This window comes from Hippoglossus hippoglossus, chromosome 9 (genome assembly GCF_009819705.1).
Source record: "Hippoglossus hippoglossus isolate fHipHip1 chromosome 9, fHipHip1.pri, whole genome shotgun sequence".
NCBI lineage: Eukaryota > Metazoa > Chordata > Actinopteri > Pleuronectiformes > Pleuronectidae > Hippoglossus > Hippoglossus hippoglossus.
The window spans coordinates 2,093,603-2,112,826 of NC_047159.1; the positions used below are offsets into that span (position 1 = coordinate 2,093,603).

The 19,224-nt window shown below is 45.2% G+C and overlaps 2 protein-coding genes across 2 annotated transcripts in view; one reads left to right on the forward strand and one right to left on the reverse strand.

Moving 5' to 3' along the window:
• The window catches only part of LOC117768471 (protein unc-13 homolog B-like), a 33,058-nt gene extending 18,782 nt beyond the window's left edge, over window positions 1-14,276 (reverse strand). The window contains exons 1-2 of the mRNA XM_034596837.1: window positions 14,041-14,276; window positions 1,780-1,809 (exon numbers count right to left, since the gene is read on the reverse strand). Coding sequence (XP_034452728.1) covers window positions 1,780-1,809; window positions 14,041-14,152 — 142 coding nt within the window. The 5' untranslated portion in view covers window positions 14,153-14,276. The remainder of the gene's footprint in view (window positions 1-1,779; window positions 1,810-14,040) is intronic.
• Window positions 14,277-15,553: 1,277 nt separating this feature from the next.
• On the forward strand, window positions 15,554-18,265 carry LOC117767642 (chromatin modification-related protein eaf-1-like). Its single transcript, XM_034595435.1, has 11 exons — window positions 15,554-15,570; window positions 15,654-15,706; window positions 15,784-16,073; window positions 16,110-16,277; window positions 16,431-16,718; window positions 16,794-16,853; window positions 17,094-17,188; window positions 17,516-17,581; window positions 17,796-17,879; window positions 17,956-18,026; window positions 18,193-18,265. Exons 1-11 carry the CDS (start codon window positions 15,554-15,556, stop codon window positions 18,225-18,227), a joined length of 1,227 nt encoding a protein of 408 aa, XP_034451326.1. The 3' UTR covers window positions 18,228-18,265.
• Window positions 18,266-19,224: the final 959 nt, after the last annotated feature.

Sequence of the window (19,224 nt, forward strand, 5' to 3'; positions counted from 1 at the left end):
CAACAAAGGAGCTGAGAGGGATGAAAACAAAACCTCCAGAGGTAACAACAGATAATAAATAGATAAATACACTACGTGAAAACATTAAAATACATTAGCATCATCAGACTGTTGCTTTCTTTCATGTACGAATCCTCGCTGCTTTGTTTATCATCATATCTTTGGTATTCCTCACTTTGACGACAACTTCACACAGAAGTATGTTTGATTTCTGAATCCATGAATAAGATGTGAACATGTACAAACCACAACCAGGACGCTGGATCTTTGAAAATATGATTTGATTACAATATGTTGTAATGTTTGGTTTGATAATATAAAAGTCTAATTATTCAGTTGAAGGACGGGGAGAGATACAAGAAAGGTTTGCTGGAGTTTAATAAAATCAGTGGTGATGTATAACTTTCAGATAGCACCGGTAATTCCAACTACTGAAAGGAAGCGTCTTAGCTGTGGATGTTCGGCAGCAACACCATCACTCATGTCCCGTTTTATGAACCCTGCGAGGGCCAATCAAAATATGCTTCCGCTCTGGAAATCTGCTCTGCGATCGGAGGCCGGAGGCGGCCAATGACAAATCATCTTCTGTGTCTGGCGTCTGTCTCTGTCTCCTAAAGACAGTGAGGGATTTGTCTCCATCTTCCCTTTATGCCGTGGGATGACACGTTGTCATCTCAGGCTAGCAGGTGGCCCTTTTGTCTGTGATGATCTATTGATTTGCTACTGTCCTCCTCTGGCTTGATTTCTCATTCTCCCACTTGTCGCCGTTGTTCACCCCTCATCATCGCCTGGAGAGAGGATGGAGGGACAAACAGCAGCAGCCGGCAGAGGAGGCACAAAGGGAGAAAGACAGGAATAAAGGAAGGTGGAGGGCGAGGCGGAGTCCCACTTTCCACTGGCTGCAGAGTTTATGCGTCACTGCTGGGAAATCTTTAATTTTTCGAGATTTGGCTTTTACGTGTAATGGTAACGGTTAGAATAATAAGGCAGTGAAAGCTTTGTGATATGAAAATCAACATCTGGACCGATGACAAAACAGGTGAAGATCGGTGTGAGAGAAACCAACAGTTTTACCTAAATGACTAAAAACTTCTACCTTCACCGCTGAGTCAATATTCATCATTTGCAAATCCAAGTTTCTTGACATTGATGGTGTTTTTTCCCCCATTAGCACAAAGTAACGTTATCGTACAGCAGCTCTCGGTGTCGGACCTCAACTTTTAAGTGTTGACGAAGTTTTTAAAAACTAGACGAAAGACTCATTTCATTCTGCCTTTACGTACGAAAAGAGATTCGTCTGTTTGAACCGATGTGATCGCCACCGATATGGTCGTCTATCTTGAACTATCGGCTACACTGCCCCCTCAGGATTCCCAGTGGTACTGCTCCCATTTGTCCGTAACACATCGTCTAAGACCGACGTCATAGCCGCCTGTTCTTGTTAAGTATAGTTCAGGTGCTGCGGAAGTCAGTCTTTAAAAATAAATTGTGACACAGATCTGATTATTTAGAGAAACAAACCTTATGTTCAACGGAAACTCAAAACAATATCTATCAATAATATCTGTCTCACTGAAAGTCAGAGAGAACTCGGAGGGAGACTGTTTGATAAAAATCAATCTAACCATCTCAATACAGTCATCATTCACAAAGCTGCAAATCCTCAGCTCCACATGGTCAAATAATAGGGATATGATATATGATATATGATATATGATATGTGATATGTGATATGTGATATATGATATGTGATATGTGATATATGATTTAAGCTCTCACCTGGAGGCCCATGTAGTTTGGCTTTCTTCACTGAAAGACAAAAAGAGAAAACACAGACAATGTAAGAAACAGAGACACATACGTACTCACAGTATACTCACTATATATATATATATATATATATATTTCTTATTTATGACATTTTGATGTCATCTCTTTTTTGGTTGGATGAACTGGATCCAACCCCAACACAGTTTTTTTGTGAGTGTTCTTTATTTCATGTTTCCTGTTTACTCACTGAACTAAACTGAAAAAGTTAACAAGGCAAAGAGAAGAAGACAGAAGATTTTAATTGTTAATGAGAAATTCATTAGACTTTTAACTTTGTGATAAAAAAAAGAAAAGTGACAGTTCGCACCTACAACCGGAAAAACAGTTTGAAATGTCAGACATTCTGCATTTTGGTTCAGAGACCAAGAAACTGGAGAGAAGCTGGACGATAGAGTATTAGAGACTTTTTCTATATGACGACTGTGCACACTGATGTAGAACCAGAAAAACTAATGGCAGAGATATCAAATAAATTAATAGCTATAGAAAATAGAAACTAAACATGTGTTTGACTTCATGATGCAGCAGCAAAACAAGTCAAAAGTTGATTTTTAACAGCAAACAAAACCCATAAAGACGCAGATTCTATTTGTAAACAGAGCTGTTAGTTGGACTATATTAACTATAATATCCTTTAATATTGAAAAGAACTGACACAGAGAGATTAAGGCTTTTATAACTAATGTGAGTCATTATTTTCACTGATTATTAACCCACAGACACCAGCCCCTGGTCTGACTCATTAGTGACACGGTGGTGAATGTTTCACCCTGTGGGGGGGGGGGGGGGGGGGGGGGGGGGGGGGGGGATGTAACTGAACCAGGATACATTCAGTAAATCAGCGTTTCTAAGGACTTTCAGATAAACGGTCGTTAAACCTTCAAGAAAAGAGGCCAAATATGTGGATGTCCTGGTCTTAGATGATCGTAAATCTTTGGGGTGTGAGTTTTTTTTATTGATTTACATAATCAACAGCAGTTTGATAATGAAAATAATCATTTGAAACAATGGTGAAATAACAATAATCTGTTATTTGCAAACCCATCAAGATTTGCTGTCAAAATATCAATATCAGTGCAAAGTACATTACAATTTTGCATATACTGTCTTGTGCTACATGCTATATATGCTTTATGCTATATGCAACTCACACAAAATATCAAATAAATCATTAAATATCTTATTTTACTTTAATCGCATCTATTAAAATGGCAGCAGAGACTTCTTGACGTCTTTTGTCTGAAAAAACTAGTTGTGCTCAGTTTAAGAAACTAATGTGAAACGTCTGCGAAGAGACGAGATATTTATGCTCTTGATATAGTTACTGTGTAATTGCAAAGATTTACATGTTTCATGTAATTAAAAGCACGTATTTCTTCCAAAGAGAAGGCATGACCAAAAACTAAAGTTTGGGAACTATCCTGTGATATTAGTTTGAAGTCAAATCACTTGCAGAGATCAACACCGTACACGTAACTGCCGGTCAACCAAAAATAATCAACAACAATATTGCGTGTGTATAATAAAAAAATCTTTAAGAAATACTGAACACCACCAGCAGCGAGATCTGCAGCACAGAATGTCCTGAAATGCCAGAGTGTCTTAAAATGTCAATGTGTGTCGAGCTTCGGGCTAAAAAGTCTCCGGCATTGATCTGCAATGCAATTAACACCCGAGGAAATGTGTCACAGTCATTTTACTATGCAGCAGAATAAAGGTTTAATCCATTTGAAGGTAATTTGGTTGTTTAAATCAAAGTTAAATGCATATTCTCATCCAGGGTGATCAATACGTCCACTCGATCACCGTGCGTCGAGACGAGACGGACAGACACGGAGGACAATACGCAGAGAGACACAGAGATCGTTAACTGGTCGTTTGTCTCATGGCCGTCACCGCCGCTCGCCCTGTGTGTCACTCCAGCCGGGCGGCGTTGGCTCAGAGGCGAAGCCTGGTGGCCTCATTGGTCCGGAGCCAACCGGGCTCTGACAATACCCGTGAGTGGCCCGACACCGGGACAGAGACTAAAGAGAGGAGAGGAAGAGGAAGAGGAGGAGGAGGAGGAGGAGGAGGAAGAGGAAGAGGAGAGGAAGAGGAGGAGGAGAGGAGGAGGAGAGAGGTTCTAGATAAGATTAAAAGGTGCATCTACCACAGGTTTGCTATTAGAGGTTTAAACCTTCATCCACATGTGTAATATTCACCATTTTGTTTCGCTTTTCTAATTGTTTAGTTGCAAACTGTGCCGATGTTGCTGCAGCCTCGTCCGACCGAGTCGTTAACATCCGAGTTTCCTCCTGACTTTCCACATTTTGTTCAGTTGAACACCGTTTTCAGCCACTTTTAATTTAAAATGGAAGGCGCTCAGTGGAGCACATACCTCCACCGATAAGTCCCAACAACACTCCACACGATAACCTACTTCTTATATGCAAGTAAAAAAAGAAGTGGTCTATGATTAATATGTCATCAAACAAGTTAAAGACAGTTAAAGAGAATAAAAATCCTGTATCTATCTTTAATGTGCATCTGCACCAGAGTTCAATGTGTTCTTCAGCTCCGTGCTCATTAAATAACTTCCTGCTCCTGTTAAAAAAACAAAAACAACAAGCCGACTTGGAGAAAAGCAGATTTAATGCTTTGCAAGTGTTGTATTGATGATTTACTTCCCTGCGGTGCATCGGGGACGTGAGCGAGAGAAGCTGCATTATGACCTGATGAGTTCCCCAGAGAGAAGCTGCTGAAGGACACTGATCTCCACCGGTTGATGAAGTTTCAGTTCCAGGCACGATGACTTTATGAGAATTAATGAAATTCTTTATTTGTGTGGTTTCATTGATCCCAGGGCGGCAATTAATTGTTTTTGGTTAAGCAGAGAACACAGTTGGAATCTGAGCGGCACCACTGGATGTTCTGTCGAGCTTTGAGTTGAGATGTTTCACGAGCATCTTGGGAGGTTTTCAAATCACAGCAGCGTGAACCCGAGAGTTTATGACATGTGTTGTGATCTATCGTAAATAAAAAAGGACCACTCCGGCATCTGTCAAGAACAACTACCATCCAAGTTTAATTTTATTCTCAGCAGATAAAGAAAACACTGAGGGCTGACAATCGGTGATGTTTAGTCAAATCAATCATAACTTTCAGCTGAAAGTTGAAGTGCTGCTCCGCCGAGCGCGGACACCGCAGCACGCGTCGTAACTGACTTGGCCTGGATTTATCCAGAGGGATCATCACCGCTCTGGATCCCAGCTGCTGAAGAACAACGATTCTCTGGGCACCAGTGATCACCGCTGGTCTGACTTTACAAGACTCACTTTCTATGCTTTCTCTCAGTAGAGGATCGATCTTTCTCCTGTGAAGTTCTTTCATCAGGACGGATCTAAGTTATGTGTCTCTGTTAGAAAACATTTGATGACGGCCCCCTGCAGAGACGCAGGATTTTGGACACGATGTCAGGGCCAAAACAAGAAAAGGTCGACCAAGAACAGAATCATCCCTGGTGGCACATTTCTCCTCAAGTCAAGAGTAGTTACAGAAACCCGGTGCCAATCAGACAAAGTATTCAGACACCCAGACGTGCGGCAAATGTCAAATGTCGAAATCAATTCTGCGTAAAGGGAGGAACACGACAAACTTAATGAAGCACCGGGCGACGCACGGATAAGTTTGGAATCTGAGGTGAGGCTCCGTGTCTGATGTGACCCCACGAGCACGTCAGTGGGGGGGGGGGGCACGATCGTTGGAGTATTTCACTGAAACTACAATTTAGTGTTAAATTATTTTATCTGGGTTTTACTCATTATGATATTTGTGAAGAGTTTTGCACTTGTGTTTATTTGTATATTCAAGTTAAACATGCTTTTAATTGTAAAAATTGAATGTGTACAATTTCTTCCAGTTCGTCTGACCTTGCCGGGAGGTCAGAGGTCAACAGATAAACCATAATAAATCAAATATCAGTGGAGTGCTGCAACAGAACATGCAGCGGGAGCTCGTCAGAACTACTCTCCGTTAGTCGGAGGAAAGACCAGCGAGGTCAGTGTCACATTTCAGAGCCAAGGCAGAGGTCAGTGTCCCTCTGGGCCGCGGCGAGGACGAGCCCCGATCAGAGGTAGTAAAGCGGGACAGATACCAGACACGTGTCCGGCGCAGTGATTGTACGAGGATGCGTGCTGCTGGTGAGCGAGCGTTTGGCTGCTGGGATTATCTCTCCGAGCTAATGCCTTAAGCAGGGCTGAAACCGACCAGACCCCCGCTGCATTGTGCCGTGGACGAATAACAAAGAAACATGGTGCAGAGGAAACATTGAGGTTTTTCTCTTCTGACGAGCGAAGGGAACTTTCTACCAAAACGCTGAATCCAAAGCTTTTGTTTCCTGAATGACGTCGAGACGCTGAGAGACATGACGGAGGATATTTGGGGCAAACAACAGACTGATGCTCGCATGACGAGTCATGGATTAGATTAAACCTGCTGCTGCACTGTTGCAGAGATATTATGTCATAGGCACATGTGTAATGACGGTGCACGGTACAGATGGATGATTCTTTGACATTAGAAAAATTACATTTCAGCAGACTTCCTGCCCAGAGCTCGTTCACAGACTCGACACACAGACACACAATGAACTACCAGTCACTCTCACACAGACACACAATGAACAACCAGTCACTCTCACACAGACACACAATGAACAACCAGTCACTCTCACACAGACACACAATGAACAACCAGTCACTCTCACACAGACACACAATGAACAACCAGTCACTCTCACACAGACACACAATCACATGAACTACCAGTCACTCTCACACAGACACACAATGAACTACCAGTCACTCTCACACACACTTTGTTCCTGATTTAAAAAACAGTTTGAAAGGAAATTCTTTTTAACAACTTTGTTCTGATATTCATCATTTTGACCCGGATTCAGTTCTGATGACACTGTGCTCAGCAAACTACTGTAAAAGTCTCAGATCTGCTTACGTGCTCCACACCACCTGCTCATAGATATTAACATATACCTGATGTTTCATAAATATCTCTGCATATCTCCCCGTCTCATAATGTGCTAGTCTCTTCCTTGGCCCAAACCCCCGCGCTTCAAACGAGCTTCAATAAAATCGGCTCAGTAGTTTGTGCGTGAAAACAAACAGTAATGACAACACAACCTCCTCTGTAGGTGAAATAAAAGGATGAAATGTGTTTAACAGCACAACTCAACAACTGTATGAATGTTGGGATGTTAGTATATTTTGGAGTCATATCACTATTTGACAGTAGTGTCGACAACCTCTATAAAATGGTGTTAAATTCATGATATCGTCCACATCGTTCTTCTCACCGTACACAAGTCACATGTCCAGATACAATACAAAGCTACCAGCCGTCGCTACAGACGATACTTTGAGCCTGACGTTGAAGAAGTAATGACAGTTGACAGGATAACAAAGCCGAAGTGATCATATGTCATTTCCACTGCACACTGACGACACTCTCCTCTTCATTAGATTGAAGCCACTTAATGGCTCCTGGTTCTGGTTTGATCTCTTTGAAGGGACATGTGAAAGTGCAGCTTTGAAGCTCAGCAGTAGAAAGTAACCGCTCAGGGGTAAATTATTGGTCTTTCTGAGCCGCTGGTCGACGCTGAGCGAGGCTGAGAGACGACACATCGGCTCGTTCAGCGGGAGTCACTGTTCATACGCTGCCTTTGTCCAAATATGTCAGCGATTCTACTGGATTTCTTCCCTGAATGGTTTAGATTAACGATACGAATCTGTGTAAAGTTTAAAACGGGAGAACGAAGCAGAGCCCCGTCTTCGTTTCCTCCTCGTTTATTGAAACTTTTTGCAGGGCGACTAATGAGTGCACAGGTTGACATTTTAGTGTGGACACGTGTATCTGTGTCTCTTAATCACAGCCTGACAAAAACAAGACAATATTCTCCATATTCATGCGTCAGATTCAGTGGAGCCATCATATCGTCCATGTAGTTTATATAGTGTTTATGTTTTGATCGAACTGTGCGTACGCATGCAAAAGAAGCAGAAGAAGAAGCTTCGCCGCGGCCAAACATCGTACACATGATCGTCTTGTTCTTATAACAGAAATATTAAAGTTAAATGTATAACTTAAACTTAAAATCTTAGCTGTGTGTATCAGCGCAATAGAAATAAACTAAACGCAGTATTATATGGCTGAAAAAAAAAGACAACCTACCAATAAACATATTAAAATCAGTTAGATTCAGATTTTCATTTAGATCTGTATCCAGCTCTACACACTCAACACACACTAAAATGATATTGTAAATCAAGATCTGTACATTAAAGAAAGTGGGGGGGGAAAAACCCTTAATCTGCCCTTTAATCCACATCCACACCGAAATGAAATGGGTTCTATACCCAGACCCAGGAGATTGGTTTTGTGTAATCCTGTTAACAAACAAACCAACTAGAATGTCATCGGTGGAGTTTAAACTTTAAACCCAAATCAACCACCAAATTACACACACTCACAAATATGACTTTTTAAATCATGATCCATTAATCATGACCTGGTAAATCTCTCTATCTCAGAATGTTAAAGCGATTAACAAGTCCTGGATCATCCCTCTTAATCAAGTTCACCCCAAAAATCAAATGGGTTCTTACACAACAAGATTCAGTAAAATCAGATCAGTAGTTTTTGTGTAACCTGCTGACAAACTGTCACTCCAATGTGAAGGTGCTGGTTTCGCTTTGCGTATTAAATCACAGATCAAGTAAATACTCCTCATCGAGCACCAGACTCGTCCTGTGTTCACGCTCTCGTTTCTCTCAGGTCCACTCACGCTCCTCAGCGGCGGCGGACCTGCCACCCTCAGCGGGCGGGCAGCCGCGGAGTGGAGTCGTTACAGGAGGCCAGACGGTGGATTCTATTTATAGCCGGAGTCCGTCGGCTGGCGGTGGGTTTGAGTGTGTGGAGGTTGGGAGTCTGGTGGCCGTGTCATTAACACCCTCTCACTGCCATTAAAGGGCCGACCCTGCAGACCTCCGCATGAAGCCGACACAGTAAACACAACTATTATAGATCTTTGTGTTGTGCGTCGGTCACGATGCACTGACGCAGGTGGGCTTCAGTATTTCACACATGTTTCTGTGACACTGTTCACTCGGGTCTAACGGTGAATTCAGGTAAGTTGAGGGCAAAACACTTGTGGCCGTACTGAACTGAGTAAGAGACAGATACTATATCAGTATCAGTGAGTACGTACCAAAAATATTACAGCAAAGAAAGGACGCAGACTTTTCATGGATATTCAGAAACCTTCGTACTTTCTTCATCAGAGCGTTATCTCGTCTGTCAACACACAACACACGTCAGGTCAGGTAGAGTTCAACTCTTGACCACACTTGGCTTCAGTTTGCATAGGCAGCCATGACGGCTGTACGGGCGGGACAAGCCGCTGATGTAATACTTTGTTGTTAATGTTCTGCTGCACAAACACTGAGCAACAACTGAAGTCAAAGCAAATTAATGTGAAACGTCATGATTGACAGCTGTACCGGCACCACTCCCCTCCCCCGATTCACTACTGTGCCGACTCTGGTTTCAAATAATGGGCACAAACCAGTTCATCTGGGATATTTGAGCTTCATTTCTGGACATTGGGGGGGAAGTGGAGACACGTCGTCTTTATCTTTATTTACAATCTGAGATTTAAGAACCATGTTCCTGGAGACAGATCACATGGCTTCGTCTGTATTTCCCTGTGATCGGTCTTGTACGGACTAAAAGAAAAAGTCTGTGTCCAGCAGCAGAGATTAGGAGTGTGGAGAGGCGGTCAGGGGCGAGCGAGGCCGATACCAGGAAGTGGCATTATCATGGGGGGGGGGGGAATGAGGAGGAAGTGAAGACCCACGTGAGTCACAGCGCAACAAACACTCACGGATGCACATAAGCATAGACACACATTCACAGGGGAGCTGCAGCAGCAGATGGCCGGAGGATTATTCCCTCTCTATCCCCACCCCCCCCCCTGTTCCCAGACAGGACGCTGCAGCTTTACTCGTGCCGGCCCAGCAGCAGCGAGCCGCTGTCGGGCCGACCTGCTCCGGCCTCACCTTTCACATCTGGTGGCCTAAAAACAAGCTTTCACATATCAGCAGCGTGACGTTAACACAATAAAACTTACACAACCACCAGTTTGTGTGTCGAGCTGCAGAAACGACAAAGAGGTTTGAGTCCCCCTGTCCACCTGCACGTCAACTTATCGCAGTTTGATTCTTTCTGATTCAATTTCTTTACAGTAACCTGATTTAACACTCGGAAAATTATGCAATGCCATTGCATGCATGTATTCCACTGCTAATTGCCATCCAGAAATAGCCGAGTGTGGGTACAGACAGATCTGTCAGAGACCGAGTCCTCCCGTCCTCCCGTCCTCTCGTCTTTTCATCCGCAGCCACTCACTCGTCTGCAGGAGACTGCCAGCCACCATCCGGGCTCTGAGGGCCCTCGACGCAGCGCGGGACAAGGGATGAGCAAAATGGATTCTGAAAAGCATCACGGCTCTCAAGGAACAAGGAAGCCACTCTTCTGGTTTGTCTGCATTTCCCCTCAATGGCAGTGAAAGTCTGGGTCTCTTTAATCAGGGAGAGAGCATCTGCCACGTCTGAGGAAAAGACCTGAACTCTGACTCGAACACATATTTGTGTCTCTGGTCTGGGAAGTTCAAAAAGCTTCTTTAAGAACAGTTACTGTCCTCATGAGATCATAAACATTAATAAATGTAGCGAGTGTCAAAAAGCGACATATGTAAACAACCTGATGTTACAAAGCCTTTTACTGACCAAACCACCATCCCTCACTTTAAAGCAGATGTACTTTTCATCCTGCCTGGAAGGGGCATCAGATCTGAAATGTATGTTGTGTTATTAATAATTTAACAGAGAAATCACAGACGATATGATTTGGAGAATCACGCGGTTGATTATGTGCGGCCAAATTTAAAATCATCACTTCACAATTTTACTCTCGTATTAAAACCTGCAATCACTTATGTTTTTTAGCCACGTGGGTGGGGAAGTTGTGAAAACATTTATATACCATAAACTTGGTCCAGAGCCATCTTGGTTTTATGAAAGAAGAAGAAACATATTTGAAGGAGCGACCTGCTCCCATTGGACGGTACAAGCTGTCAATCATACATGATCCACGCCCCAATGCAAACGGTGCTTTTTGGTCTATTTGTCTCTAAATCTTCAGAAGAAGACTTGAAACCAACTTCTGAGGAAAATGTTTACTGATGTTATAAATCAAGTTAAAGGTCATTTTCTCGTTACTTCAAAAGAAACAGCTTTGGCTTCACTTACGTCTGTTTTTATACAGATTACAGTGAATATACAGCTCGATCAGTCGGGGCCGGTCACTGGACGTCTTCCCCTGATCTCTCATCCTTCTGTCTCTCTTTCACTGTCACTATCTAATAAAGGCAAAAGGCTAAAAACCAAATCATCCAGTCGACACTGAGACAGTTGCAGGTTTCTTCAGAGAGCGAACAGTGAGGGAGTCAGCACCAATCACTGAGCAGCACCTCGTTAGTGAGATGAATGATTTGAGATGGTATCGTCCGGCTCCAGCTCCGAGATCTAAAACACAAAGCTGAGAAAGGCTCGGGTACGAGTGGAGGATTCTCCTGTCGCAGCCGAAAGAGCCACATTCTCCATCGGCCTCTCTGCGAGATATGGAATTAAACGACGGCCTATTTTATAATTCCACTTGGCTGAGCCCACTGCGACTCAGCTGTGCTTCACCCACCGCATCCCCTGCAACCCTCAAACCCTCTCCCCTCCACCACCCCCATCTCATCATCCTGTAATAGAGGAGTTTGGTGGCGGTGGCGGTGGCGGCCGTCCAGCCTCAGGCAGCGCTCACACCCAAGATGGGAAATGGTCAGAAGCGATCAGTGGGGAACAATACGGCCAGGGGCTGAGCGTTGGAGATTGGCAGACAATAGTTTGAATGGCGTGAGAATCAATCAGCGACTCTGCCAAAGACGAGCAATTTGTCGCCTGGACGGGAGCCAAGTGCGTTGAGTAAGATGTCGGCAAGGACGGAATAATCTGTTTTTTTATTTTATTTTTAATGAACTAAACTTTTTTTTTTTTACAAACAACCACTTGTTTCCACTGATATTTACATGTCAGGAGAAACAGATTCAATACATTCCTGTCGTCATGGTGAATGTGGAAGAACGACGTCAGACACCAAAACTTGCCCCTGAAATTAACGATATTTATAAATTAATTCTGGTTGTTTTATGCATTGACTTTTGTCTGAGTTAATAATTATCCCCCTTTCGTTCAACAATGTCTCTGTGGAGCTTGAGATGTTCCTTTGAGCTTCTAGTTTACACGGTTCAATCACCGCTGACCAGGAAATACAGAATAAAACCCTAATGTACCAAACGTCAGCCAGAAACATTCAGAAAACTTCATGAGTTCGTAGAAATTATCATCGGCCAGTTTCAAACCTTTAAAAAGCCATAAACTGACAATATCATGCAAATATCAGAGAGAGAAGCAGAAGATTATGCTTTTGTTGCTTCATATAAACAAATCTTTGTTTCTTGTGAAATAGTTAATGTTCTACAAATTAAACACAAACGTTATAACAATAGATTCATATGTTTTTCAATTCAGGAGCTCGTGAACAATGAGCAGGTAAAACACACGTTCTGATGTCCAGAGGGAATGAGCTCGCCTCAGTGCACGTATGACCATGGAAGTTTCAAGAAATGTGAACAGCAGGATTTAAAAAACATCAGTGGATCCTCGTTCGTGTTCAACTCACATTACGAAGACATAATTCACAACAAAACGTTACCGAGCAATCAAACAAGTAAAATGTGGTTTTGTGGCTATTTTCTCTCCCGGAGCTAAATCCCAGTTCAGCTTTGCTTCCTTCACATTCACACATGTGCTGCTGCTCAGACTCACACAGACTCACACAGACTCACACAGACGCTCCAGCTTCAGACTCACACAGACTCACACAGACTCACACAGAAATAAAGACGGATCCTCCCACTATCCAGAAATGAAGCTAGAGTATCCAGGATGCACCAGATTCCCTTTTGTTGGAGCTGTCACGTTGTCCATCTGTATATAACAGTCTATGGATGAAATAATAAAAAACAATAACTGTGCATCAACTGTTATTCCCTTTGATGTGGATCCTTAACTCCGCTCACCAAGATGAGAGCCGAACTTTAGACAGATGGAAATTCTTTTAAATGTGAAAACATTTTTTGCAACGTCGATGTCTTGTTATTTATCAGACAGCCACCGTACAACAATACGACTTATCTACTGGAGGCTGACATCTGAGTGTGGACTGTAACGTAAAGCATCGATCAGATACACACTCCTAACAGGGTCAGTACCCACACACACACACACACACACACACACACACACACACACACACACACACACACACACACACACACACACACACACACACACACACACACACACACACACACACACACACACACACGTCTCTGACTTACATCGACTCAATGTAACCTTGACCATAGTCATGACTTCCCTAACCTTTAACCTTACTCTAACCTCTTAAACTTAACCTGACCCTTAACCGAACCCTTAACCGAACCCTTAACCGAACCCTGATCTAACCTTAAAACATGTCTTCACCTTAAATTCATTGAATAAATATTGTATGGATTTGCATTTTGTCCCCATAAGGAAGTCAAATCCCCATAATGTCACTTTGTGAATAGATTTATAACAAGAGTAATACCACACACACACACACACACACACACACACACACACACAGGTAGAAGTCTTTGTCTAGTTCCTGGTCAGTTACATTTAGAGCAACAGCTGAAAACTAAACTTTATTTATTTCAAACATTCAATAAGTCAAATGTGTTAAAATGAGTGAGGTAATCTAAAACTTAATTTACTTACAGTACTAATACTAAAAACTATAAACATGACTCCTCACATTTTGTTATCCTAAACAATCCGGAGTGATTCCTCTGAGAAGTTGTGTTTTCTGTTCCTGTGATGTTGTTTTAAATCTCTGCAGGATCCCCTGAGCTGTTCCTCCTCACCCCCTCACCCCCTCGGACCCTGTGGGGGGTTCGGGTTGTGAACAGTGAGACGTGCACCTGACGCCCGGAGCTCTTACCTCGGACACACAGCAGGGACATCTCGGCCGGTCTGTGTGCAACAGGAGCGGAGGAGCCTTCAGGGACCTTCAGCCCTGGAGCCTGTTGCACCGCACTTCTTCTCTCGCTCATTCATCCGGAGTCCCGCTGCTCCTCCGCTACGGAAACCAGTGTGCGGCCGGGAGGCAGGTGCACACCCCGGGTTAAGGTTCCACTGATGACCGTCACCACCGCCTGAGAACCAGGGACTGAGTGAAACCACCGGTGGACTGGGGCGGCTCTTGTGCTGCGTTCAAAGACTGGAGTAGAGCTGGGAATTAGGAGATGACACCATAAGCATCACAAGCCTACAGACCATAAACTGAAGCCTACACAAAAATACATGTGCATGGTGTTATGGGAGAGTAATAGGGCCAGGCATAAGAAAAACATTTTTATTCGAAGTAAATCAAAGGAAGAAATATGTTGTTTTTTTTGCATTCCAATAATATATCAATAATATTAATATAATAATAATAATGGTGATGATGATAGCAATAATAATAATAATAACATCTTTCAAAGCAGATGATACAAAGTGTTTCGCAAAGATGGACGAACAAAACATCAGAGGCAACAATAACAATAACAATAACATTTAACATTCAAAGACGAAATCCAAAGTTAGAGACAACAAATAAAATGATACGATAGCATTTCATCTAAAATACAACCAATGATATGATGCAAAAAGCAAATATTATAGTGCAAAGAAGACACAGTAGAGGGCGGTAATGCACTTTGATGCTGGTTGCCACCCGCCAATAAGTAATAATAAGTATCCTGATAATATGAAATCAAAATTAGAGACAACAAATAAAATGATACGATTCAAGTACAGCAAACGATAAAGTTCAAAATCTACAGTCACAGACTTTTAAGATCAAGATCAAACACAGGAGAAGCAGGAAGACAAGAGAGATGATTCGTTTCAAGATTGATCTGCAGAATTCACAGGATAATAATAATAAGCAAACAGAAGAACCATGAGAACCCTCAAACACAACGTGAAGGCTTTGGAAATAAAAATGTACCATTAAACCTTATTTCATAGGATCACAGTGATGATTATTGCTGCTGAATTGTTTTCTTGATGTCATCAATCTACAAATCTGGTTCATTTTTATTTTATTGACAAAGATTGACATGATGCCACTTCTGCATGAAGCTCAACATCAGCTCCGATGCATTTTGTAAAGTCACACGATGGTTCAGTGACACATCGGTGGAATCTGAACACTGACGAGCGAATGAAACTTTTCTAACTGGAGGACTGTGTGTGTCTAAGGAGCCTCGTTACTTCCACCTGTTTCCAATCAACCTGTGAGCAAGAGAGGGAGCTGTGATTGGCTGTCGTGAGAAGATCAAAACACCTGCAGGGCTGATTCCTCGCCACTGCACCACGGAGGCCTACAGACGTTTGGTTGTTGCAGCTCAGCTGAAGTCAGATAGACGCATTTCAATATGTATTTGATCATATCGCTGTCTGAAGCCATGGGACCTATGAGATGGTAACTGTGTGATTTATTCTGTGTTTTTGTGGAAGAATTAAATGACAAACTTTAATTTTTAATGTGACTTTCTTGTTTTATAGTGTGGTGCTTCTATGGCTGCTGTTCATTGGCGGGCTTCAAGCAAGAATAACATGTAAGATGACAGGTCAATATAAAGCTTCTATTAAGATTCTATCAAACAAGATAAGTAACAAAGTTATTTCTCAACAGCTTCCAGTAAGGCCTTTGAGCCCAACATTCAGGAGCCAGGCAACCTTGCCTTTGGCTACAAGGTTCGTCCTCAGGCTCAGCAGGGCCAGAGCTACCAGACCCGTCCCCAGGCTCAGCAGGGCCAGAGCTACCAGACCCGTCCCCAGGCTCAGCAGGGCCAGAGCTACCAGACCCGTCCCCAGGCTCAGCAGGGCCAGAGCTACCAGGTCCGTCCCCAGGCTCCGGCTCAGCAGGGCCAGAGCTACCAGGTCCGTCCCAAGACTCAGGCGCAGCAGGGCCAGAGCTACCAGGTCCGTCCCAAGACTCAGCAGGACCAGAGCTACCAGGCCCGTCCCCAGGCTCCGGCTCAGCAGGGCCAGAGCTACCAGGCCCGTCCCCAGGCTCCGGCTCAGCAGGGCCAGAGCTACCAGGCCCGTCCCCAGGCTCCGGCTCAGCAGGGCCAGAGCTACCAGGCCCGTCCCCAGGCTCCGGCTCAGCAGGGCCAGAGTTACCAGGTCCGTCCTCAGGCACAGCAGAGCCAGATCCACCAGGCCCGTCCCAAGACTCAGCCGCAGAGCCAGAGCTACCAGGTCCGTCCTCAGGCGCAGCAGAGCCAGATCCACCAGGCCCGTCCCCAGGCTCAGGCGCAGCAGAGCCAGATCCACCAGGCCCGTCCCCAGGCTCAGGCGCAGCAGGGCCAGAGTTACCAGACCCGTCCCAAGCCGCAGGCGCAGCAGAGCCAGATCCACCAGGCCCGTCCCCAGGCTCAGGCGCAGCAGAGCCAGATCCACCAGGCCCGTCCCCAGGCTCAGGCGCAGCAGGGCCAGATCCACCAGGCCCGTCCCAAGCCGCAGGCGCAGCAGAGCCAGATCCACCAGGCCCGTCCCCAGGCTCAGGCTCAGCAGGGCCAGAGTTACCAGGTCCGTCCTCAGGCACAGCAGAGCCAGATCCACCAGGCCCGTCCCAAGACTCAGCCGCAGAGCCAGAGCTACCAGGTCCGTCCTCAGGCGCAGCAGAGCCAGATCCACCAGGCCCGTCCCCAGGCTCAGGCGCAGCAGAGCCAGATCCACCAGGCCCGTCCCCAGGCTCAGGCGCAGCAGGGCCAGAGTTACCAGACCCGTCCCAAGCCGCAGGCGCAGCAGAGCCAGATCCACCAGGCCCGTCCCAAGCCGCAGGCGCAGCAGAGCCAGATCCACCAGGCCCGTCCCCAGGCTCAGGCGCAGCAGGGCCAGAGTTACCAGACCCGTCCCAAGCCGCAGGCGCAGCAGAGCCAGATCCACCAGGCCCGTCCCCAGGCGCAACAGGGCCAGAGTTACCAGGTCCGTCCTCAGGCGCAGCAGAGCCAGATCCACCAGGCCCGTCCCCAGGCTCAGGCGCAGCAGAGCCAGATCCACCCGGCCCGTCCTCAGGCACAGCAGGGCCAGAGTTACCAGACCCGTCCCAAGCCGCAGGTGCAGCAGAGCCAGATCCACCAGGCCCGTCCCCAGGCTCAGCCGCAGGCGCAGCAGAGCCAGATCCACCAGGCCCGTCCCCAGGCGCAGCAGGGCCAGATCCACCAGACCCGTCCCAAGCTGCAGGCGCAGCAGAGCCAGATCCACCAGGCCCGTCCCCAGGCTCAGCCGCAGGCGCAGCAGAGCCAGATCCACCAGGCCCGTCCCCAGGCGCAGCAGGGCCAGATCCACCAGACCCGTCCCAAGCCGCAGAGCCAGATCCACCAGACCCGTCCCAAGCCGCAGGCGCAGAAGAACCAGAGCTACCAGGCCCGTCCCCAGGCGTTGGCGCAGCAGGGCCAGAGTTACCAGACCCGTCCCCAGGCTCAGCCGCAGAAGCAGCAGAGCCAGATCTACCAGGCTCATTCCCAGGCTCAGCCGAGCCGGAGCTACCAGGCGCAGCAGAGCCAGAGCTACCAGGCCCATCCCAAGGCTCAGCTGAGCCAGAGCTACCAGGCCCATCCCCAGGGTCAGATCTACCAGGCCCGTCCCCAGGTGCAGGTGCAACAGAGCCAGATCCACCAGGCTCAGCCGCAGCCGCAGGCAGAGCCAGAGCTACCAGGCCCGTCCCCAGTCTCAGCTGCAGGGGCCCTACCAGACTACACCTGGCACCAGGGATCAAACTAGGTTGGTTTAAATTGTAAATTTAGTCTGGTCAATTTAAATGTCTACACTTTCATTGTCTTGTGAATTTCACCATTAGAGGGCGGGCGACCAGTCAACTATGGAAGCAAAGGGGAATTGGGCTAAAGCCTGAAATTATTGCCTGCAGGGGTGAGTCTAAACTCCTGGTTGTTTGAGGACATCTTGGATCTGTTTTCTACACTTGATCAGCACACACTAATTGTGGTCTTGACCTAATGTAAAGTGCCTTGTGATGTATATTATGATTTTGTGCTATTAGAATTGAACTTATTGCTTGAATAATCTGTCCTTTCAGGTGCTGTAGGTGTTTCATCCAATGACCCATGTTGAACTAAACGTGTACCATGAGTCTTTTGGAAAAATAAAAATTATATTGTGTGGAAATCTAACTTTAAACTGTGCTGAGTGTTCTCAAGGTACCATATGAAGGATTTTTTTTTTTTTTTATACTGGCTGTTTTCATGAGGAAGACCCAAGGCAGTCAGCCAATAGGTCGAACATGCGTTGACCTATTAAATAACGGGTCTACTGGATCTGGTTGTGTAGTATTGTAATTCGGCTCGATTTCTATAAGTGGGTTCTTGGTGGTTTTCATGGCGTCTCCTAGTTGCTGTTGGAACTGCATCATCACAAGTCAAGTTTCATCAAATCTTGACTTTAAAGTTGATATTCCCCCGTTTATAAATATACAATCTGAAAATTGCTTCAGTGTCCTTTTGATGAGGTGGGAATGCTGTGACACAAGACAGTAACTGGTTTTGGCCTCTTGAGAGCACTCGAAACAAGGTTTGAACATGACTGACACAACCTTAATGAATCGACACCTGGTTTTAAATGCAGTACAATGTTAGCATGTTGAGGCGCACCACTGCCTGGCTCTTAAATTGTAAAGTAAATTTTTATTTGGTACCTTTTTATACCCAAAGGGAAATATGAAATCCTTGGACCTAACTGTGGAGATCAGAACCAGGGACGTGATGAGTCCACTCTACTGAGCGGGAGTTTGTCACCTGGAGCTGTGACATAGTAAAAGGAATGCGGCTCATTGAAATGAAAAGTCAGTGATTAACTGATGACTTTAAGAACCAGGTAGTAATGCAGTTAGAGCAAAACTATGGGAATTGAATAATCATTAATCAGGTGACCAGAATAGAACTCACTGCTAATTGCTAGTGTTGCTCAGTATTTGCTGGATTTATAAATAGCCAAGTATTCACTTACTGTCAGTCTGTCGTGTTCAAAGCTGGTTTCTACTGCTCCCATGAGGCCAAACCCGTTAGTGCAGATTGAATGAGGCTTTACGACACAATGATCACATCAACTGTGC